This window comes from Pantherophis guttatus, chromosome 7, assembly GCF_059756535.1.
Source record: "Pantherophis guttatus breed Tessera chromosome 7, ASM5975653v1, whole genome shotgun sequence".
Classification (NCBI taxonomy): domain Eukaryota; kingdom Metazoa; phylum Chordata; class Lepidosauria; order Squamata; family Colubridae; genus Pantherophis; species Pantherophis guttatus.
The window spans coordinates 72024521-72049309 of record NC_142069.1 but is presented as its reverse complement, the minus strand read 5'-3'; the positions used below and the strand labels follow the sequence as shown (position 1 = coordinate 72049309).

The following is a 24789-nucleotide window of genomic DNA, read 5'->3' as shown; positions in this document are numbered from 1 at the left end:
TGGTTTTTCAAAAAAAAGAGGGGGGAAAAGGCTATTTCCAGTTATTGAAATTAAAAGGGGATATTGCATTTATCTTTCCAATATGCTATTGTTTTTTTCTAGTACAAATATTGCTTAAAATATAAAGAAATTATAGGTAGTGATTTTACTAGCATAATGACTTCTAAAAAACGCTGATGTTTCAAAAATTGTACTATTTGATTAAATGAGTATAACTGCCCCCCACCCTCCCTTCCCCCTATGGACCTCCCACACGTCCCTCTGGAAATTCATTTATACACCACACAAGATTTTAATTAGAAGCATAATTTACAGTAAAAACTCTTTACATTACAGTGGTTCTATATAAAAAAGGAGCCTTTTGTTTTTTCATTTAAAATTGTAATTACACATTAAAAAATAGAACACTATTTTCTTATTAGGGAGAATGAATTTACACATCTTCAGATCAGACTTTTTTATTGCAGCTTTCAAATCAAAGGTCAGTCACTTTATGCTCTAAAGCAGCTGCTATTTGTTGTAATCGAATAGCAAGCTGCATTTTTTGTGCAGCTGGGTCTTCTTCTAGTGCATTTATAATCTAAAAGAAAATAAAAAGGAGAACATTCAAGTCAAGATATTACAATATGATCCTATAAGTATTTCTTCAGAAATATACTCCAGGGGTTTTAAAGGGTGCTATCTATTAATCAGAAAGAACCTTTCCTGCTAAAATGAATCTGTAGAGCTATTTTCCTCATTGTAAGCAGTGGGATTTTCAAAATGTAAGAGAAGAAACTACTATCAAATGGATGGCAAAATGTATTCTCTATCTACTTCAAGGGCGGTAAGCCAGGTTTGTTACATTTGAGGCCTCCTGGACATTTTGTTAATAAGCAACTCTTCACTGTTCTTGTTTAATGTAGTCAAGAAATCTGTTATATTTGGATATAAAATACCATATGGAACACACCTATATTTAGAGATGGGATTCTTCTGAACATGCTTTAAAGGTGTATATTTCTCCTCATATATGAATTACAGCCTCTTGGTCAAAGCCAAGCATCCGGTAAACCAGGAAATTATCATCCTGGAGGCAACTCAGCTTGTTAGATCTTACCCATCTCATGACTTTCTACAGAATAATAATAAAACAAACTCAGTGGTAGAAGCTTACCTCATCATAGTACTTGTTAGTATATTGGTAGAGCTGGTGTAAAGCCACAAGGGTGTTTAATGAGTCTGTGTGGGCCTATTAAATTAAACAAGAAAAACACGGTGTCAAACATAGAGCTGGCTGCACAAGAACTTTAATGAAACCTATATAGATGCACCAGATGTAATATTGTTCTTCTTCCTAGCCACAATTTTAATAGCTGTCCAGGTTGATAAGGAAGTAAAGATTATTTTTTTTGTCAGAAATATCACACCAAGCTTGTTTGCTGATTTGTTACAGCCACTACACTGTTGTCCCAATCTTAGGAATTACTGTAGAATAAATAATACCTCAAGCAGAAACCAACACTCCAGATGTATTTGCCAGCTGCTTTAATTAGTCTTCTAACGCCAATCTCCTCATTTTAAGGAAGATTGTGGAGAAGATAGTAGGTCTATAACTACTGTAGGAGGAAATGTATTGTTTGGATCCCTTACAGCAGGTTTCAAGTTTGCGGCTGGTATTAACATTACATTGATTGCTCTTAGATAGACAGATACAGACAGATAAACAGATGCAGCTCCCCTGGTCTTGCTAGACTTTTTAGGGGCTTTTGATAGCATCAGGCAAGGTATGTTACTGGAGTGCCTTTGAGGTACTATTTCCTGTGAGAAGGGAGCCAATACTCTTGTACTTAACATCCCTATGAAGCTATTGGGTAAAATAGGGTAAGGATGAATAGATTCAGGCTTAATCTCAGCACAACAGACTAGTTATGAATTCAGAAGCCTTCTGGTACCAGAGATAACCCAATTTTGGACTCTCTGGTTCTGTCCTGTAACTTAGGGGTCATTTTAGATGCAAAGCTGCTACTTGAAGAAAAGGTAGCTAGGAAAAGCATTGGTCAATTTCATCTGGTCAAACCAGTTACAGCCTTTTTTTAGGATGTCCTACTCCACAGTGATGCATGCTGACTAATTTTATGCACTCTACATGGGCTACCCTTGAAGACCACTCAGAGGTTTCATCTGGTTTGGAATGCAATGGCTTACCTAATGATGGGGACTGATAGATTTTCCCAGATACCATCTTATCAGAAAGAGATTTCTAGTTACAAGTTTGATTCTGGGGGCAATTTAAGATGCTTTGGGATAGACCAGATATGACAAAAGATGCTGCAAGAAAGTTTTGGTTGGGTCCTTTCCTGAGAGCCTTGAGAATACACTGTTTATAAAATAGTTGTTATGGATTGGATGTTGTGGTTGCTGGTCAGAATAATGTTGATTCCCACCCAACCCCACATTGTTTATGTCTTATTTAAAGCTACTTTGAGCTTGTTGGCTTGAATGGCATATAAAATAGAGATGGATCAATCAGTCAGTCAGTCAGTTCGATCTGGTTAACTTGACTCAGGGAACTATGAAAATAAAACTGGTTTGAAACCACTAAAGATTCTCCCCCCATTGACCTCAAGTGTGGTCAACCACTGAACTAAACTATTAGGAATGCCAAAACCTTGGGGAGGGGGGGAAAGTGGGAAAAACTCCAGAAAGTGGGAAAAACTCCATATCTTCTATTTTATGATATAAAATAGAAGATATGGTACAAATAATTCAAGATAAAACAAATAACCCAGCAGTTCTATTTTTATCAGGTACATTTAAAAAGAGTTGTTTCCAATTTTGTACTTACTCGAGAAATCTCTGCTAAATGTGTATTCATATCTTGATCACTCACTTGTACCATCTGGCGAATACCTCTATAATAACTAGAAAAAAATGTTTTCGTTGAAATAACAACCTTTAAAAATACTTCAACACTTTGTACTGAATTTATGACATATTCTTAATAGACATTACTATATTGAACTAGAATTTTTAAAGGATGGTTGCTGATTTTTATCTTGGATGCATTTCAGTGATCGGTTGCTCCCGGTTCACAACGGTTCACAAGAACCAATAGTAAAAATTTGTAGTAATTCGAAGAACCAGTAATAACATTGGCTGGCCATGCCCCCGAACCGGTCCCCGGCCGGGCACCGCTCACTTACTCCGCCCACCTCATCAGAGGCTTTTTTTTTTACTTTTAAAAGCATTTTTTCTACAACCTCTTCAGCCGAAAAAATGTTTTTAAAAGTAAAAAAAAAAAGCCTCTGATGATCGCGCGGCTCAGCTAGGATTGTCAGAAGCTTCTGAAAGCATTTTTTCTGCAACCTCTTCAGCCGAAGAGGTTGTAGAAAAAAAAAAATGCCTTTAAAAGCCTCTGGCGATCCCAGCTGAGTTGCCTGATTGTCAGAGGCTCCTGAAAGCATTTTTTTCTGCAACCTCTTACGGTTGTAGAAAAAAATGCTTTTAAAAGTAAAAAAAAAAAAAGTTGGCCACTCCCACCCAGTCACATTACCCCACCACCAAGCCACGCCCACAAAATAAGCCACGCCCACAGAACCAGTAGTAAAAATTTTTAGAACCCACTCCTGATGTATTTATTTAAAAAGATCTGATATCCTCCTTATAGATTAATGTCAGGACCTGAGGTTTTCTCCATGCTGGATTTTGCAGGTTTTTTAGAGCAATTATTGACAGCTAAAATGAATCAGAATAGCAATAGTTTCTTATGATGCAGAATAAAAACATTACTGTAGGCCAGGTATTAGCAATATTATAGGGGTAGTCTACAAGAAACTATCTGCTATTGTCATGAGAAGAGAGAACCAACTTTTGGTCTATTTTAGGGATTTATTTATTTATTTGTTTGTTTGTTTGTTTGTTTGTTTGTTCGTTCAATTTATATGCCACCCTTCTCCATAGACTCAGGGCGGCTTACAATGCATTATAGCAATAGCCTGCATACTTTTTTGTATATACCTGCTTATTAGGGCTTTCGGCCCCTCTAAGCGGTGTTGTTCTATACAAAATTGGCTTAATGCCCCCACAGTCCGGGTCCTCAATTTACCTACCTCGAAAGGATGGAGGGCTGAGTCAACCTTGAGCCTGGTGAGATTCGAACTTGCACTAATTGCAGGCAGCTGGCAGCTAAGTGCTAGCATTTAACAGCACTTTAGTCCGTTGCACCACCGAGGCTCTATACTTATTGTCTCTATACTTATTCTTAACTGTCTAAGCCCTCTCTGTGGGCACGTGTGCCATCGCCAGCTGTTCTTCTGGTTCCTAGTGCACGCATGCATGCCGGCCAGTTGGTCTTTATGCATGCCAGAGCGCCAGAAACCCAAAGATCAGCTGGCTGGTGCATATGTGTGCACCAACCAACCCGTCTTCGGGTTTCCGGTGCTCCGGCGTGCACACACACACGCATGCACACACATGTTCCAGTTTGGGCACTCAGTGCCGAAAAGATTCGCCATCACTGGTCTAAACTCTAGAAAAATCACATTTGGGATATTTTTGGTTGGAAATGTAAGTACGATGGGAGACATCTATTTTTATCATCATTTTCAACTTTAGAAAAAATTCATGAATAAACAGACTGTCAAAACTGTTCCCTTTTTGCTGTTGAATTCTGGCAGAGAAACCTTAGGATGCCTGTGGGTTGGTTAAGGGTCTGCTTATGGCTAATAAGCTATCTATCTGGTGGTATTACAGCCAAATTCCATGCCAGCCTTTCTCCCATTCTAACCATTGGAGGAGAACACTTGAGACTTATAAGCTAACCAGGACTAGCCCAATAGGATGCTTGATAAGACATAGAGATAAGTGACTTTCTATAGAGCTTTCAAGTCATTAGAGCTTCTAATACATCCATCTCTCCTTGCCCCTTGGTTTGAACATAAGCATTTCAGTGGATGGCTGCTCTTAAACCCACTAAAGGCTTATAGGCTTGACTTATACCACAATTTGGATCAGAATTTCCATCACTCAGTTATGTGGTTATAAAGCGAGATGTCACATGACCATATTACTTAAGAAACCACAACCCTGGCTGCTATCATTAATCTAAAATCACAGATTAAACAGACTGAGTCTCAGGGAAATAGTGTGAGGTGTGCCATGGGGGGATGAGGGAAAGCCCTGGGAAGTCTAACGCAAGATATGATCATATAAGCCCCAGCTGCCCATCACCCTATGTTTCACAGGCTCTACTCTGCCCAGCTGACCTTCACTTTTTCCTACTGCTGCTAAGATGCAATCAGCCTGACCCTACTGTATCCAAGGCAGTTTCTGGTCCTGCCAAATCTTCTTCCTGAAGCTTTTATGGCATTCTCCAAATCTCTTGTGCCATTCCTCCAAATTGCATGTCCCATTCTAGTGATCCATTAGAAACCTTATGGTCTTCCCCAGGTCTCACAAGAACAGATGTGCTGTTTGAAGAATGGTAGGAGTCCTGTTCTCACAGTGCTTTGGAAGCCCTCATTCTTCAAATTGAATCCCTGCTCTTCTGAGAATTGGGGAAAACCAGAAGGTTTTTGAAGAATCATGAGAACAAGAACAATCATGAGAAGGACTAGTACATGCAATTTGGAGAACGAAGTCTTGCAGAGCACCATGACAACAAGGTTCCTGATGATTTCCAAATATTGTTCTTGTGAGTCCTGGAGAAGAGCAGAACATTACTAGAGCATAAAAATGAGGCACTTGATTTGGGGAAGGAATGGAGCACATGATTTGGAGAACAGTGTATGTGGCCTCAGGAAGAAGGCCTGGTGCAGCCAACATATGCCAGCTTGCATATGTTAACTTTGGGCATGAGCACTGTCATTAACTGTGAATGGTCACTGGACAAATGGTCATAAATTGAAGAATACCAGTATGATCCAGCATGACTTTCCTAATCAGCTATTTAGCAGGATGCTTCATTGCAGTTCCCAAATGGATTCATTAGTGGAGATACTGTAATAAGGATGTGGCTCATTAGAGTATCTGCTATACTCATAACACATTTCGAGAGGCAAGAAACCAAAAGATACAGTAGAACAATCTGTGCAGCCATCTAAAGCACCCACAAGCCCAAATTTCTCGTTTTGATTCAGCCCCAAATGTTCTCTGTTGCTTTTATTGATCTCCCACTCAGTGACTTCTTTACACTAAAGAAAAACTGTCTTTTCTAACCTACCCAGAAAAACTTTATCTCAGAGTAGATGATACCTTATAAAAATTCATGCCACAGGAAGTTTTGCTTCCTGACAGATATGCTGTCATACTTTTTCACTTTTGAAAGTATTTCTTGGATGGGGAATTAAAGTAAGTATCTTATTTCCTAAATCCATACTACACACAAACAAACATACATGCCTGAATCAAAAAGTAAAAGCCATCACAGTGAAATACTGGAATAAAATACAAAAGGCAAAAATCATGATGTTTTTAAAAGCCATGAATATATTCAAATGTTGAAAAATCATTCTACACATTAATTCAGTTTCATTTGGCATTGCTAAATTGCTATCTATTTTGAAAATGAATATATTACTGCTATACTATTTGAGTTTATTTGCCTAATTTCCAGGTCACTTTTATTATGATAAATATTCTAGTAAAATTATTTTTAACTTGATAATTTTTATTCAGGATATACTTAAGACCCAACTTGCCCCTAAGCAGAGATATGATGCGAGAAACAAACATTTTGTCCTTGAGAATATAAAATAATAATTTGTAGTTCTCTCTACTTACTCCTCCACCATTTTCTTATATGTAGAGATCTCTTTTGCATAGAGTAACTTGTTACTTGGAGAATCCTGTAAAACAGAAAGCAATAAAATCTGATTTTTTGGAATTCATATATTTGTTTTTTTCCTAGCATTGAAGAAATTTGAGGTAGAAAATCCATTGCCTTCAATAAGGTGTATGTCACAGCATCATGGGTAACAAGATATATGTATGTCAACATCTACTCGATGACTGAAGTTCTACCCATCTTGTTGACTATGATGCTGAGGCAGTGGTGAAATCCTCCGCCGGTCGCCACCAGTTCGATGCCCATGTATGCACGGTGCACGCCAGATGGACACTGTGCACGCATGCACAGTGTGCACCAAACACATGCTACACATACATGCGCACTGTGCACCAAATGCATGCTGCATGTGCGTGCATGTGCACTGTGTACCAAACGTGCACTTCATGTGGAAAAAGAAGCCGTTTGAAGGTAAGTAGAACAGCAAAGGGGGGGAACAGCTGTATCGCACGATTTAGATTCACTAGAAAGCAGGATTTCCTGCTTTCTAGCGAATATAAATCATGCGGCACAACTGATCGTTGGAAATACCGGTCCGGACCAACCAGTGGCTTTTTTTACTACTGGTTCCCCGAACCGGTAGATTTTATTACTACCGGTTCACCCGAACCGGTGCGAACCGGGTAGGATTTCATCACTGTACTGAGGCCATCATATTGTACTTTCTCCTTCCTTTATGGATGCAGCCGCACACCATTTGGAAAGCAGAATATTGATATGGTCTATCAACAGCAAGAAGAAAAGTCATGGTGTTTAAAAGTTATTTATCTTTCAAAACAAGCATGAAAGAGATAGACTACCCCCCCCCAAATCCGTTGCTGCTGTTGGGAAAGCAATTCTTCTTCAGTAGGTGAAGTTAGCAGCCCATGAAAACATCTATAGAGAATCCAATTTCTGAAGAGCAGATTAACACTCCTTGAGCATCAGTATTCTGAAGCCTCAGAATACATTTTCTTTATTGCTACCTCCTGCTCATGTGTTTATTCAAATGTAACAGCAACTTGTGGTTCTTTCTCTGCCCTCTACCTTTTCCACTACCACCTCTCTTTCTAGGTACCCTCTCTTACAACATCTACTAGACTTCTTCAACCCTGGGTACAAGAAGGTTTGACTGGACTCAGCATATTTTTTTCACGATATCAGGAATACCAGAAAGAAACCAAGTAGAGAAAAATTTAGTAACGCCACCCATTTTGGGAGGATTTACTAAAAGCTCAGATGCCAGAGAAACAGATAGAGAGAAACTTCTGGCAGTTTTTGTGACCAGAAGGGGCAAGTAGCTGTTAGTCAGTAATGGTGACATCATTATTTTTAAGTAACTAAAAATATTCTATTATTAGATGCATTATAGAAACTGCAGGAAATAAATATCCCTGACTCTGTGAAGCAGCATAAATATCCCTTACAGGTGATGGAAAAATGAATTAATGCCTTTAATAAATTAAAGACTTAGTCTTCCCAACCTGGTGTCTTCGAGATGTATTCAGTTTTAACTCCTTTCAAGTTACTCCTTTATAGTTGGATTTTAGTGCAATAGGATTGAGGGAAGTGGTTGCAGATTCCTGTATGTATCAGAGACATAGAACTGAAGATAAAGCCTTACCCTGCTTAGTTTGTGCTCTGTTCTTGTGCAAGCATCCATAAAAGTTTGTGCGATGACTGATAAGGAAGCATCTACTACTTCATGAACATGAACATCAAAAATGAAATGGGGATTTTTCAATATGTTCACCCAGAACCTAAGGGGCAAGCTGGAAAGAAAACAAAAAATAACTGAAACTGGTATTCAGGAGTGAATGAAAAGGTAATACTAAGCAAAGTGTTACAAGCAATAACAAGCAAAAGTGTTATTATTAGTAAATAGGTACAAAATAGGTTTCTTTGCATATCATCATAAACAGGAATTCCTGACATTTGGATGAATAGGATCAAACATGTATGTCAATACATTCTTATTATTTCTGCTTTGTGCTTCTTGGCAACACAAACAATTAAATAATCAAAAGTTGATTGGCTTGCTGTTGTACTCAATGTTCTATTCATGGACTTGTTGATGCTGATTTGGGTTTTTTGGAGAGCAACAAAGCAGAGTGTGGTTTCATCAAATGCTAAGCAGGTCTCAGATAGAGTTTTCTTGATTTATTTAATGAGGAGCACAAGTGAAAGAAATAAAGCAGAGTGCACAAAAGAGCTTATTTATTCTAAGTAACCCAGAACATGTCTACCTTAATATGATATATTAACAAGCTTCCAGAATGCGCTTTTATACTAAAAAGAATTTAAATAATCTAGCTCCAATGCTCCATGATCCAAAGAAATGCTGAAAGGCTTATTAGCAAAAGCTCTACGCTCCGTAATAAAGATTTGTATGCAGTTCTAAGGATCTGACTACTCAGTCAAACTGCAAAAGCTTAGTGCTCATGTTGCTGACATGTATTATTCCAAAGGAAAGTCCATCTGCACAAAGAATTAAGATAAAGTTTTTCAAATTGAGCTCAACTTTTGGCAGTCAAAAGTGAAACAAGAAAGAATCTGGGCTGCCACATATTCTCTGCCATGTCTAGACTTTTCAGGTCTAGCAAGCAATAGCAACAGAAGTGAGTAACCCTTTTCTTCTGGAAAATTGGGCTAGTGAATTCAGTGAACAGCTGGAAAACCCTATAGACAAATCCTTTGCTATGATCCCACTGCAGTGTTGGGGCTTATTGTGAACCTAGTATTTGTGAATTTCACAGATATCACAAGAAGGAGGGACTGTTCACCCTTAACAGCCTGGTGAATTGTATACTCCTTTGTAACAAAAGGCTGCTTAAATTAGGAAAATATCCAATCTCCTGTTTAATGTTTCCACCATTTCCCTTTAATAGTTTGTTGAACATATTCCTATTGATTTTTCTTTCATTTACCAAATCTTTGTATCACTTAATTTTTTAGTAATCGTTTTTTTTTAAAATCTGCTTTCAATACTCTATGCTACCCAGAGTCATTGTGAACTGGGCAGCTTTACAAATTTAATAAATTAAATTACTTTGGATTTTGAGGTTCTTGGCCTGAATTTTCAAGGTTTGTGGTTGAGCAATATGAGTACCCAGAACAGCCAGTGTGATGTAGTGGTTAAAACACTGAACTAGTTTGGAAAGTCTTAGAATCAAACCATCTTCAGCCCAGGACAATGACTGAATTATACTCCTAGAATAGATTGGGCTCTGAAATTGTACTTTCAGACCCCAACCTAACGCAAGACCTGCTGCTTTGAGATAAAAATATGCGAGAACCCTGTGTTTGCTATCTTGAATGAAGAAATGTGGGATACAAATTTAATAAATAGTAAGTAAAATGCATTATGTTTGAAACAAACTATGACTGTATGTACATGCATACATATTTTATTACTAAGTATATGGCAATTTCCCTAACCTTAGAAAGAGGTCATGCAATGGTTGATTCCTGAGCTGATAAAGATACAGATACAGATTAACATGAGTTGGAAGGGACCTTGTAGGTCATCTAGTCCAACCCCCCCGGCCCAAGCAGACCCCACACCATTTCTGACAGATGGCAATCCAGTCTCTTCTTGAAAGCTTCCAGTGATTTAGAAGGCAGTTGTGTGAAAGGGCAGAAACAAGGATTTCCTTTCTCATGGAAGAGGCTCACTAGTTCACAGTTAGAGAGGAAAAGAAAGCAGTCTCTCGTGTAAGATCCCGTAAAATTACAATCATTTACATTTTTAAAGTAAAAAAAAAGTAATTGTTTTTATCTGCTTTCAATACTCTATGTTTCAGAGTCATTCTGAATTGGACAGCTTTACAAATTTAATAAAAAATGCATATTGGCCCAAAAATGCATAAGGCCCAACAGAGACTCCATTTCCTTAGGGTCTTGCATAAAAACAGGGTGGAACAACAACAACTTCCTTTTACCGGTTCACAATAGAAAGCGTCCTCACTTATTGCATTATGGTATGGCATGCTGGTTTGACAGCCGCGGATAGAAAAACATTACAGAGGGTGGTGAGCACAGCACAAAACATCATGGACTGTCCCCTGATACCACTAGATGAGATTGCTAGAGCTCGCTGCCTTAGAAGAGTGAGGAAAATCCTCATGCCCTTGTCCCATCCCGTCTGGACTACTGTAACGCTCTCTACATGGGGCTCCCCTTGAAGAGCACTCGGAGGCTCCAACTGGTCCACAATGCGGCCGTGCGGGTGATTATGGGGATGACATGGCGCACCCATGTAACACCTCTCCTGCGCGAGCTGCACTGGCTCCCGGTGGTCTTCCGGGTGCGATTCAAGGTGTTGATTACCACCTTTAAAGAGCTCCATGGCTTATGGCATGGGTATATACGAGATCGCCTTCTGCCGCCCATAGCCTCCCACCGGCCAATACGCTCCCACAGAGAGGGGCTCTTCAGGGTGCCGTCGGCCAAACAATGTCGACTGGTGACACCCAGGGGGAGAGCCTTCTCTGTGGGGGCACCAGCCCTCTGGAATGAGCTGCCCCTAGAGGTTCGTATGATCCCTGACCTCCATACCTTTCACTGCGCCCTGAAGACTCTTTTATTCCAACAAGCCGGGCTGGCCTAATAGGAATTTTTAAATTGGGTGTTTGTTAGTTTTTAATTTCGTGGGCCAAATTTTATATATTTGTTTTTAAATTGTTCTTAAATTTTGTGGTTTATATGTGTTTTAATATGGCTGTACACCACCCTGAGTCCTTTGGGAGAAGGGCGGTATAGAAGTTCAATAAAATCTAAATCTAAATCTAAAGGGATGACTCACACCCTGGTCACCACTTCTTCATCCTCCTACCATCGGGAAGGAGATACAGAAGCATAGCCAGCCGCACAAACAGGCTGAAGAACAGTTTTCATCCGTGGGCTGTCAGACTCCTGAATGTGAAATAACATCCTAACTACTTGGTACAATGGACTTGAAGGACTGGCGCTACATGTAATATGTTCACATTGCTGCAATAGGACTGGGTGTTTTGTTAATATGATTTATGGGATTAGGGATTTTCTGTCTTCATTGTGAGTTGTATTGTGTTGGGGGGGTGCACTGAGGGAGCTCAACCAATCTCATTGTACATATGTTGTGCACTAACAATAAAGATTTGAAATTAATATCTGGAAAACTGTTGAACCCTTCTCTGGAAGCTTAAGAGAAAGTTTGCTTACTCCCCATTTTACCTATAATTAGTTTGTTTGTTTACTTTATTGATTAGCCCATGGGTCACATCAAAGTGCAGAGTTCCAATCACAAATTATTACTAAAATCCAATAAAAAAAACAATGAAATTGGAATAAATGTACAATTTAAAATGAGATTGGAATAAAATACAATAATTTAATATATGGATAAATAAATAAATAAAATATGATAACATTATATTTCAGTGTCACCCCTACAATCTACCCCAATAAGTCCCACTCCTATAGTAATAACAAATAAAAAGAAAGAAAAGAAACATAGTTAATTACGTGCTATTTTTCTCCCCAGCTACCTGTTTGTTTTCCAGATGTGGATGGTGTCCTCGTCTTTGATGTCATGCTTCTCTGCTTGCTCATCAAGAAAGTCAAAGAAATATTTCACAGCTGGTGGAACAACATGGTGTGAATCAAGTACACTATGGAAAAAGTTATCTACAAATTGTTGAAGTGTACCCTAAAGTGGGGAAAGAACACACACAATACAAACAATTCAGGTTATGGTGTTAAGTGTAACATTTTCCAGCAGATCCTTTCAATTTATAAGAATGCTCCCGAAATTGACTTATAGTCATCTGTACAAGACTTTATCCCAAATGGCCACGGAATCACAATGGCTCCAAGTGCTGCATTTTTCAACTATAAATGGGTTGTAAATGCTCTTATGAACATAAAAATGAACAGTCATAACAAATATTCCAGGGACTTCAGAAAGAATCATTCTCAGCTCTGTTTATAAAGAAGTGGCAATTTCAGCATTGTGGCTCAGGGAGAACAGACGACTCTAGTCTGAAATAAATGAGCAGCCAATAGCAGGAATTGGTGGGACAGTAATGCACTTACAACTGAGCTTTCTGGATATATTACAACAACAGTAATGAGCTTGGGGGGGGGCATTTGATTTTTTTAATGATTTAGTAACTTTATTATAATAAAGTTCGAAAGTTCGTATTTCTTATAACAGTGTGTGTGGATGGATGGATAGAAGGGAGGGAGGGAGGGAAGGAAAGAGAAAGAGAGAGAGAGAGAGAGAGAGAAAGAAAGAAAGAAAGAAAGAAAGGAAAAGAAACTGAATGTGCACTTAGTGTACTCAAACAATGCATCAAAGATCTGGAAATCCATTAAAATAAGTTTGCTCTTCCCAATAATTTTTTTTTTGAGCATCAAACTCCTCCTTTTAAAGTAGTGAGATACTTATATCATATAACTGTCCCAAAAATCTGAAGGGCATTAACATTAGCATGCTGAAATGCACTTCCTACAGTGGATTTGGAGGCCAATATAAAAAAACTCCATATGAGATGAGATTGTATCCACAGACAAGGAGCCATTAAAACCACAATTCATGTCCTGCTATACTGCATCTTCTATATGGATTCATGGACTCAATTTATAATAACTCACCTAATAAAATAACCAGGAAATATTGATCTCTTTTTTGTACAACTGCTGTTATCAGATCAGAACAAACTAGTTTCTTTGAATGTAGTCAAATTTTGTTATATTGTATGCAAAATTAGACAGACTCTAACTGCCCACTGATAATCCACCCCTAATGATAATATATTATTTTGTCTGCTTTTTATTTTTATGTATTGTTGCTATTATTATTTTAAATGCTTTTATTTGTAATGCTGGTCTCTGTAATAAATGTTGATAGGAAGGCAGGCAGGCAGGCAGACAGGCAGGCAGGAAGGAAGGAAGGAAGGCAGGCCGGCCTGCCTTTGGAAAATAATTCATATTTAATTGGGATGCATAAACACAGCAAGAACACTTGTGCAATCTGATTGGACACCTTGCTAATAAACCAAGGATTTTCATAGAAAATCAGTTTGGCTTGATGAAATTTGACCTGGTCCTGTCTGCTCTGCATATCACATTTTTTTGCAGATACTGTTAAGCAGATTTTATATATCAATAAACAGCTCACAAATGAACTTCAATATAGTTTAAATGAAATTACACACCAAGTTGCTATAGATATATTAATGTTTACAGAAGAGGACCGCATGAGGAATTCTTCCTGGGCTTTAAACTGATTTAAGCCCTATTTAGGCATGAAACTTTCCATTTATATGAACAACCCTGCAGGATGTTCCTACAGATCAGTCATATGATGTATCCCTAGGACAGTCCTCTGCATATTCAGCATAAACTTCTGCCGAGGGGAACTACTCTAAGCTACCACGTGATCTAGAAACCTATGATGTACATCCAGAATCTTTTGCAGAAATTGGTGCTATTCATGCAGAGACTGCAAATATATTTAGCACCAAGGACAATGGGATTCTACTCTGCCATTTTCCAAATTTATCAATACCTAATTATAGATAACTCAAGTATTTAGAATTTATCAACACAGCCTAAATAAATACATATAGAGGATAAGTCTACATATCTAATTTAAAAAAGCCCCAGTATTATGGCTCTTTTTAAAATTAAAGTTTAAACTGAGCTTGGTTTCTTTGAAATAGATAAGGAACAGAACAGCATTCTAGAAATAGATTAAAATGGAACCTTTTTTGTGAGAATGGCTGGGGAAACAAATGAGCTAGTGTTTTCTGTTTTTGGTTGCTTCTACTTGTTTAATCATTGTTATACTGCATTTTTTGTGGTATTTTTAATTTTTTATTACAGAGAGCCCCAAAACATAGAGATATATGCATCTAAACAAATAAATACATTTCTCTTCTTTAATCAGATATTTTCAGAACTGAAACAATAGTATTAAATTGTTATTCACACCTTTTTTGGCTGGTGAAAATGTTCAGAATTGGGGCTGTGGCGGCTACTGGAAATGACTATAACTCCAAACAATGGCTGGCAATAAGCTATGATGTCAATTAAGATCAGGATTTTCCTTACCACATCATCTTATTGCCCTCCTTTCTATTTCTCCTTTTTGGGATAAAATGGGAATTCTTTCAAACTGCAGTCCCCCATTTAATTTTTAGTTGTTAAGGTTATTTATTTTATTTATTTTATTAGATTTTTATACCACCCTTCTCCCACTGGACTCAGGGCGGTGTTATGGGGCCCACTTGATGCTAAGGTTCATTCATGGAAATAATCATAATACTGAGGATTAGAGTTCACTTTGCAGAGTCCCTTTTTTTTTTTTAAAAAAGAACAGTGTCAGGAGAAGTAGGAAATTTGGTAACATACAGGAGAAATGCCTGCAGTTACATTCAGACCCCAAAATGTCATGTTGAAAAACCCAGTTTAAAACTACATAACAGTAGCCTTTCAAATTACTAGAGGAAAAATATTGCAATGGCTAAGTATGATTTGTATTAAGAGATCTCTGAGAGGTTCATGTACTTGACTTTAGATCCCAGCAGTACTTCAGACATGGCCATAACAGAAATAGAAAAAGGGAAAAGGAAAATGTAAAGGTTTTACAGTCTTTGCAAAGTCAGTATATATTGGCTTATATCACATCTAAAATTTGGATTTTTATTAAGATAAAGTTTTAATATTCTACCTTTAACGGATCTATACAAGCAGAATAGATTTTCAGAAGGTTTGGCAGAATTTAACTGTTAATCTTATTAACAGTCGCCCTGAGTCTTCGGAGAGGGGCAGCATATAAATTAAATTAAATTAAATTAAATTATTGTATAATTTACACTGTGCTGACTACTGCTGTTGATACATGTTGATATTTATATATTGCTTCAATTTTAAAACAATCTGTAGTTTTAAAAGTAATATATTCAATTACTTAATAATAGTTAATGAAACAATCAAAGTTATAACCTAATTATATGATGTTTGTAAATTTTCTCTTTATTTATGGTCTTTTAAAATGTTTCTGTATTTCACTCCTCTTTTATCTATCTTTTTAAATTATTTTTTTTCCTTTTTAAAAAAATGTTAAATGAAAATATAGTAACAACAACAACAGATATAAAACTCTGGTCACAATAAATCAATTGGTAGTTTATTGAGTCAGCCTACTTCAACTCTTATTATGCACACCAGTCAATAATATGTTCTTTTAAGAAGATGAAAACACTGGAATGTTTGTTATCTCTTGGGATTCTTTGTTTTCTAACAGATACATAGTGTATTATTTCTGGAATTTTCAAACAATAGGTTCATAAGCAAATATGAAAAAAACCTGACTTTCTTTAACATCAATGAGGCTTAATTGAATCTATTAATTTTAATGCAGGTACTGTCAGCCCTGGTGTGCCTGGCGCCCCGGGGCTGCCATTCCCATGGGGAACAGAGAAGCTGGGACTGCCTTTCCCGGTGAGCGCATCACCCACCGCATGCTACATCCACCAGACCCACACCAGACTGACGGCTGGATGGGCGAGGATGAGCCAGACCCAGCTGACCCGTTACCACTGATGAAATCGCTGCCAAACAGCTGTGAAGTGGCCACATGGCTGAGACGCAGGCTGATGCCTATGCGCCGGGTGTGGCTGGTGTTTGGATTCTGCTACCTTCCCTGCTTGCTTTAGTGACCCGGCTTGTGGAAGCGTGAGGGGTGGGGCGCGCACGTGGATGGCTGGGCGGGGCTAGGGAAAGATTTAAATGGTCGGGAGGGAACTGCATGGTTAGTCCTGACTTTGTACTTGATGAACGTCAGTTTGTGCTGGGCGTTCGTGAGGGAGATAAAGCATTACAACCCATGACTGTGTTCTTTGGTGTTTTCCTCATGCTTTACCAGAACCTGACAGCTACTCTACATATCACTGTACCTGAATTCAGCCCTTTCAATCTAAATCTTAATCCTAAAGGAAAATTCTACATCTAAACTCACTATCTATTTAAACATAGTGAAATTTGATTCTTGGCAGTCAATTTTACCTTCACAGAGAGTAGCCTCGTCAGGTAGATTTCAGTGATAGCTTTGGTCCTTTCTTTCTCCTTCATACTCCCTCTTTTTGATTTACCTTCATCAACTTCATCTACTGGTCGAACTAGATGCCAGATCTTATTTTCTTCTTCCAATAAAGCATGTCCTGAATAAACCATAACATTTCAAAGCAATCAACAGATGAAATGAAATCCAGGGATTGAGCAATTGATCGCCATGCCTAAAATAATGTCCACTGCACTGCAACTAAATGGCATATTTAATGGCCTGTAATAAATATCATTTGTATTTCATAAATGAAAGAAAAATCTAAGCTCACATTATTCTTGCTTATAAGTTCCAGATTTTCAAATGAAAAAGTCGAGGTAACTTTAAAGTAAAATGGGAGGGTATTCAATATCCCCCCTTCTCCATCCCTCACAGCTGTTTTTGACTATGGTTGATAGTATTAGTTTGAAGAGGGAAAAACACAAAAACAGTAAAATAAGCCAGTATTTCCTAAAGTCTGCTGTTAAAGCCAGCTATGTCTATTTTGTGATATAGTTTCACCTGTTTATTGCTCATAGATCCTAAGAAATTTCAAGCAGATCCCAGCAATTCAAAGCTTATCATATCTCCACAAAATTCAATAGTAACTTATACAGTTACTCCTCTACTTATGACCACAGTTGGGACCAGAATGTCCATTGGTAAGCAAAGTGGTTGTTAATGGAGTTGTGCCCAATTTTACGATCTTATTTGTCATGTTGATAAGCAAATTACAACAGTAAAATGAATCATGCAGTTGTTAAATCTATCCAGCTTCCCATTTCCAAATTGGAAACTGACTGGGAAGGTTGTTCACATGTCTTTTGGGATGTTGTTGTAAATATATGCCAGTTGCCAAGTGCCTGAATTCGGATCACATGACTGTGGGAATGTTGCAACGATTATAAGTCCAAATACTGGTTTTAAGTTACTTTTTTCAGTATGGTAACTTCGAACAGTTGCTAAACGAACAGTTGTAAGTCAATGACTACCTGCAGACACCCATTTCCTATTTATTTTCCTATATTTATATTTAGGCCTTGGAACATTCTTAGGCAGTTACAGAAGTGATAAAATCCCTGACTGAATCCACATTACAAAATGCTTGATTTCTTACAGTCCCAAATGCCTCAATGTTTTAGAAATGTCTCATAGACTTTGTGTCTGAAGACACCATAATCTGTTCATTTTCAGAATATATATTTCAACACATCTCCTTTTGTTGATAATGAAATTCTTAAGTCAGAGAACAGGCTGTGTAGAGGAAAAATCAGACACAGTTTTATGATAGGACCCTGTGAATTTAAAAATCATGAACGAGTGTGTAAGGGCAGCATATAAATCGAACCAATAAATAATAAATAATAATTTATTATTATATAAATAAATAAATAAATAATTCCGTTTACTAACCTATTTATATGTTTATCTCAATTTGATTTCCCCCTCCCCCTCCTAAACAAAGATTGTAAAGCATTCTTACATGGTGTGGGAACAGGAGACCTTAAAAGAAATCTCTTGAAGAGTATAAATGTAGTCCATCTGTTTAATTATACTGTACAGTTCACAGCAAAATGGGCATTGTGAATGATATAAAGGTTCAAGCAATTACAAGTCTGCACATTAAATATAAAAGTTTTGATCTATGAAGCTGAATAAATATACAATAATGGCGACCAATTAATTACAGTCGTAGTACGCTCACAATGCATGTATGTCAGAAAGGTCAAAGCATAAACAATATGTACATAATGACATTTCTAACCATTCTGAATTGTATTGTTTTTATTCAGTTTCCAGCAGCATCGTGACTTTTAGCAATCAGAGAAAAGGCCACTATGGTACATTGTTCTTTCCTTGGGTAAGAAAGATAATTTCCAGGCCAAAAAATAATGAATACCTGTCGTTCTGCAGAATTATTGATTTCAAAAGACCAGTAATATAAAGAAATGCAAAGTCTAGCTCTGCTAAACAATTTAATGGTATAATGCCTATTGTAAATACTACCTAAATCCTGCTTTAAAAAATTTTTGGGCTTCTACATGTTATTGTAGTTCAGGAGCCCTGGCGGTGCAGTGGTTAAAGTGCAGTATTGCAAGCAAAGTGCCTGTTGCAGGCAAACTCTGTCCACAGTCTTGAGTTCAATCCTGATAAGGCTCAAGGTTGACTCAGCCCTCCATCCTTCCAAGATCAGTAAAATGAGGACCAAGATTGTGCAAATAATGCTTATATATTAAACTGCCCAGAGAGTGCTGTAAAGAGCTATAGGGAAATATGTAACTCTAAATGCTACTGCTATGAACATAACCTATAAAATAAACAAATAGACGGTCACTTTGATGATGCCATCATTATTTTCCGAATCATTTTCATAAACCTATGATATTTGGATGATTCAAGTTATTTAAAAATGAAGTCTGAAAATACCATAGAGAACTTTTTTTTTGTAATCATGGTGGCTGCTAATCCAGAAGACAAATCAAGGTTTACCAGTTGCAAAGATCATGACAACCATTAGATGGCAGTCAAGAGACAGAAAACTTTGCTGTAAGTGGTAATGTCTGGAATTTTGCAGATAAAAGACTGGTATCTCTATTTAGGATGGAGAGTCTTTGCAAAAACACAGTTATCTTTTTCTAGTTTTACTTATCTATAAGGAGACAAAGAACTTGTGTTCCTCATACCAGTTTTAACATTCTACAATAGGAGAAAACTCCGTAAATTACTAATAGCCAGGTTAGTAATAGATGGAGGTCAGCATGACTGGATTCTTATTTCCATGTACGATTGGATTGTGTGCTACATATGATGCTGGAATGTATAAATGCAACATTTGTGAGAAACTAGCAAAAAAAAAGCAAGTACTGAACAGGGATACAAAAAAAAAAAAGGAATAGTCAAACCAATTTTCCTACTTTCAAAATCCCACTGAACCGAATGCAGTGCAACAGCAGTCATTTAATTTAGAAATGTGAAATGTTATTGCATTTATCCCCTAGGAGGATCTGTAATTAGCCACTGCATTTACCTCTGTTAAAACATCACTGCTAAACAATTTATACTTTTTAGTACTAAAAATACTTTTTAGTGAGCTGTAATCCTATTTTATCTATTATGTAAAAACCAACTTTGAACAGTGTCTAGTTTTATCCAAATTGATCTTTAAAAGGAGAATCAAAGCTCAAGGAGTCAACCCAAAACAATCCTTTTTAAGCCACTATTTTTTTATAAAACGGGCAGGAGTATTTCAATCCATCTCTTTTTCAATAGAAAACACTGTATCTGATTAGCCAACGAAGAACACCACAAATCATTGTCAGTGTAAGTTGCAGATTTGCCTAGTTCTCTAATGTTTATAGCTTTTCAAATAAACTGACTTAGCTATATATTAAATGTTAGCTTTCCAGAGCTAACATAGGCATTTCCTATGTGGTTTAAAAGCTGTAGCAGGTGCTATCTTTACCACTAGCGAGATTGTTTAGCAGCACATAGCTATATCCCAGGTGCTAGATGCTGTGATCATATATGCAAACGCACAGTACCCAGCCTGTTTTCTATCACAAAACAGAACCTGACTTAAAGACTACCATGCAATGGTGGTTGCCCCCGGTTTGCACTGGTTCTATAGAACGGGTAGTAAAACTGGCAGGAGGCCCCACCCACTGACCCCGATGTCACCAAAACGCTTCTGTGCATGCGCAGAAGAGCACACGCGCTCACTCGCTTTGTTCATGCATGCGCATGCCCCTGCTGCAAACCAGTAGTAAAGGTAAGTAGAACCCACCCCTGCTACCATGCTATACTTACGTTCCTCTGGCATGTCTTGTTGGTGATCTTCTGGCTGCTGGGAAATCCCCATTTTTGACAAGATGAGGGTAGCACCATCTCTTACCTTCAAGAACATACAAGCAACAAATTGGTGAGAAGAGCAAAAATAACTCCTATTCCCATGCAGTTTCTACTTCCAATTTAAGCATTGTATACGGTATAAGAATAAATTCACCTTTCTGGCCCATTTTTTTTTTACAGGGCAATTATTCTTTTTGATGTACTGTATGTATGCCACTGAAAGAGACCAAAAAAAAATTACCTAGTCTTCCATTTTAGTGGCCTCTTCACCTACATATTCATTGGTGAATAAAACTAGGCCTGTCTTTGAAGTCATTTGGGAAGGAAGTATCATGGACAATTCTGCCCAGAGTTTTTGCCCATTACTGAAAGGTATTTTTTAATCAAGCAATCTCATATTCAGGTCCTCAAAATTCTTTTGAGATTAGAAAACTGACATTCACGGAGATTAAAGAAGATATGCTGCATTCCTTAAGTTTAAGCCTTACTGGAAGGACTTAACTGATAACAATTTCTGTGCTGGCTTTAAACAAAGATAACGTTTTTTATCCCTAATACAGAATTTGCCAGTTTCCAAAGAGCAGCATTCAATAATTGCCCACTCGTGGCATAGCAATATAATTTTCAGATTCTGAAACTAGGGTTTGTTCAAAGAAAATAGATACTGGGTACAATAGGAAGGAAAGGGAACATTTTTTGGAGACAGATTACTTTTAATGAAAAGCTCTGGATTACTAAAAAGCAGCAAGGAGGTGTAACATTTCCAAAATGCTTCCTTACATTATAGTGCATCAGGGTATTGATGCGTTTCCACCTCCCTTCCCTTTGTGACGTTAAATCCAAGTCTGAAAGTATCTGTGCAGTAGATCCTGGACGCCACTCTGAGGAGCAATTACAAGAAGAAAAACATTTTACAGGTGTCCAAAATAACCTGCATATAAAGGAAGCCTCCATTTAGCAAATTACTGAAGTTTTGCAGAATTCTGTTCTCTTCTCTGGATCCACCCACCCAAGCAATCCTGTTTTTAAAAATGATGAATTAGATTTAATAGAAAAGTTATTTTCCTGTAGTAGAGATAAAGCATTATACAGTGGGATAGCTCCTTTTCTTCCACCTACTCAGGAAGTCATGCTAGAAGATTCTGTACTGTTGAGTACAGAATGACCCTGATGCAGCCCTCAATGAAATTGAGTTTGACACCCCTGTTATAGACATACAGTTGTTGCCTATAGGTATCAATTCCCCAGATGTTTTTTTTGAAAAAAAAAAGTCAAAATCATCACTAGAGGAGGAAACTGCATTTAATAGTTGAGATATTTAGAATATCCCCCAAAATTTACTTCTATTAAATGGTTTTCCTTGGGTTAGTACATTGTATTCAACTCTTTTTTTCTTGGAGATCAAGAAACAGTATATCTCAAAGTAAAGATCTTAGCTGGCATAGTGTACGCATGGTCTTTTTTTTTTATTGAAAAGTTTTTATTTTATAATTAAGCATACATACAATATATAATCAATCAATGAGTGTATCATCTGAATACATCTTTTTTCCTCATACTCCTCCAATATTTATCATATCTTGATATTATCATTTCAAATGTGGGGATATTATCATTTCCCCACATTTACTTTTATATTTGTACCTTTATCTATTCAACAATTTTATCCCAACCCAACCCTCCCCCCCCCGTCTTCCCAGAGCAAAAACAGGGTATAACATTTAACAAGCAAAAGCTAAAATTTACTAACCTATTACAAAGTTTAAAACTCCCTCATACTCTTTAAACTCGTCTTTTACAAATTCATCAACCTCCCTTTTGTGAATTCTCAAAATCAATTGTGTTAAATTCTTTCTTCCTGAATATAAAAACCTTTTTCTTGGTATGTAATCCAATAACTTTAACAATATTACAAGCATTAACAAACACTGATAAGTTTCATTTTCATCCCTCAAACACCTTTCTTTTTCAACATTGCTCCCTAATAAGATTCTAAATTAAACATTTAACCTCTTTATTCCTTCATAAACCAATTATCAATTTCTAACTATTCAGCATTAAAAATTCTATATTAAACATTTTAAAACTTTAAACATTTTATCTCATATACCTTCTTAAAATACTATAATCTTATGTTAAACATTTTAAAAATCTCTTAATACATCAATAAGACATTAAGTCATTTCTCAAAATATAAATTTCAAGCCCTTCAGAAAGGTATCCCTCAAATTTTTAATTAGCCATTTTAATACCTCAATAACTCTTAAAAAGCTGTCATTTTTATGTCCAAAACCAATTGTAATAACACACTTCCTTTATATTATTATCTTAGAATAAACTTTAAAAATACAAATTTAATTAAGCTTCTCAACCTATTGCCAAAATCCTCCCTAAAAAAGGTTAATCTTCAGTTCTTCCCTTCTTTCTGTATTTTTTCCAGTCCTTTGTCTTTGATAATTCTTTCTTCTTCAGCATTGCTCCTCCTCCTGCTTTTATTTTCGAAAATTTTAAAATTTGGATTTGAGGTTGATGTCTCTTTAAAAGTTTTTGTCTTCTTAAACTTATTTCATTTAATTTGAAACCCCCATAAACCTCTCTCAAGTCCTCCTGATTAATCTTCCAGATTCCTTTGCTTTCCCCTCTTGGTCTGGAAAGCATCCTTTTTATCCAAAGTCACATTAAACCGGATTTCTGCCCCATCTTCTTCCAACAGCTCACTACTGTCTAACAAGCCTTGAAATGATACTATATTCTCCTTTGTCTCCATGTTTTGAGTCAAAACAGTTTTCTCTTCCTGAGACCTTTCATCAAAAAAACCTTTAAGACTTTCCAGTAAAGCAGTGGTTTGTGACTCAAAAATTTCATGTATTATAACTCTTATTTGTGTATTTGCTGGTGTGTGTAATAATAGTCCTTCAGCACTTTCAAAGGTACCAGCCATTTTCTTTTTTTCAAAATCCAATTATTCACACAATTTAAAAATGTAAATTAGTTGAAATCAATTCCATAGTCTTTTGCTTTCCGCTTCCACTTTAAATCTTTTTCTTAATGTGTAATCCGGTAGTTGTTAACAATGTTGCAGACATTACAAGCACTTTCACTGGTAAGTTTCATTTTTCACGCCCTCAGGCGCCATTTTCCCCTTTTTTAAAACTGAGTTAAAGCTCAATACTTGCTTTTTGTCGTTCTCCTGATTTTGCTCTGCCAGCATCCAAAGTCATAATATCTTGTAAAACTTAGAATTGCATTGCTGGTGTGGTCGCTATGCCTCGGTCTGCAAAAGGCAGACTCACCCTGGATCTGGAGCTAACGAAGGGCTTTCGGGGAGCTCTTACCCTGCAAACCCCAGGCTTAAAAAGAAAAAAACCTGGGGGTCTAGGGGAGCTCTACCCAGACCCTTCTGCTCTTCTCTATCCCTTTTTCCCAGGGGGAGATTTTTTTAGCCGCTAGACAGCTGGTTTTCGCTGTTCTAGCGGCTATACAGATCGCGGGGCTGGAGCTCCCACAGGAGCGTCCGTTCGGCGTTCGCGGAGCCACCGGAAGTCCGTGTAAGCATGGTCTTATTGTGTTTGTGAGATACTGACTAAAAATTATATCTTTATCATTTTTAGGGAATGCTGCACGTAGCTCAGGCAAGACTATTAACATAGTTTGTACCTGTCCTGCATTACTGAGAAACATGTAAAAGCTTTGATTGTCCAAAGCCACAAAGGTCAAACACTACTGTCATATCAGACAATGTTCATGGCATATAGAACATTATAATTTGGACTGTTAAAAGGAAATAAATGTAAAGAGCAGGAATTAACAAATGAAATGAAGGGAAGATAAATATGATTGTATGCCTAGAAAACAAATAGGAAATGATGTTGAATATTTCCAGGTAGTCTAATCCTGTCGGCTGGAGTGGATTAATATATGCAGGGAAATTATCTGGTTTTAAATTTTTTTAAATCTTACTGCTTTTAAATTGTTTTTTAAAAATAATTATAATTATTACTCTTAATAGGTATTTTTTTCTACCTATAGCTCAGATGAGTTATAC

At 37.1% G+C, this 24789-nt stretch overlaps 1 protein-coding gene across 20 annotated transcripts in view; it reads right to left on the bottom strand.

Annotated features, from left to right (window-relative positions):
• Positions 1 to 442: 442 nt before the first annotated feature.
• Positions 443 to 24789, bottom strand: part of PLXNB2 (plexin B2) — a 398614-nt gene continuing 374267 nt past the window's right edge. For all 20 annotated transcript variants that reach the window (XM_087874217.1, XM_087874206.1, XM_087874218.1 and 17 more), the window contains 9 exons: positions 21525 to 21625; positions 20703 to 20787; positions 16859 to 17013; positions 12334 to 12494; positions 8430 to 8577; positions 6763 to 6827; positions 2828 to 2903; positions 1157 to 1231; positions 443 to 580 (listed from right to left, as the gene is read on the bottom strand). In XM_087874217.1, the coding sequence (XP_087730343.1) occupies positions 476 to 580; positions 1157 to 1231; positions 2828 to 2903; positions 6763 to 6827; positions 8430 to 8577; positions 12334 to 12494; positions 16859 to 17013; positions 20703 to 20787; positions 21525 to 21625 (971 nt within the window). In that variant the 3' untranslated portion in view covers positions 443 to 475. The remainder of the gene's footprint in view (positions 581 to 1156; positions 1232 to 2827; positions 2904 to 6762; positions 6828 to 8429; positions 8578 to 12333; positions 12495 to 16858; positions 17014 to 20702; positions 20788 to 21524; positions 21626 to 24789) is intronic.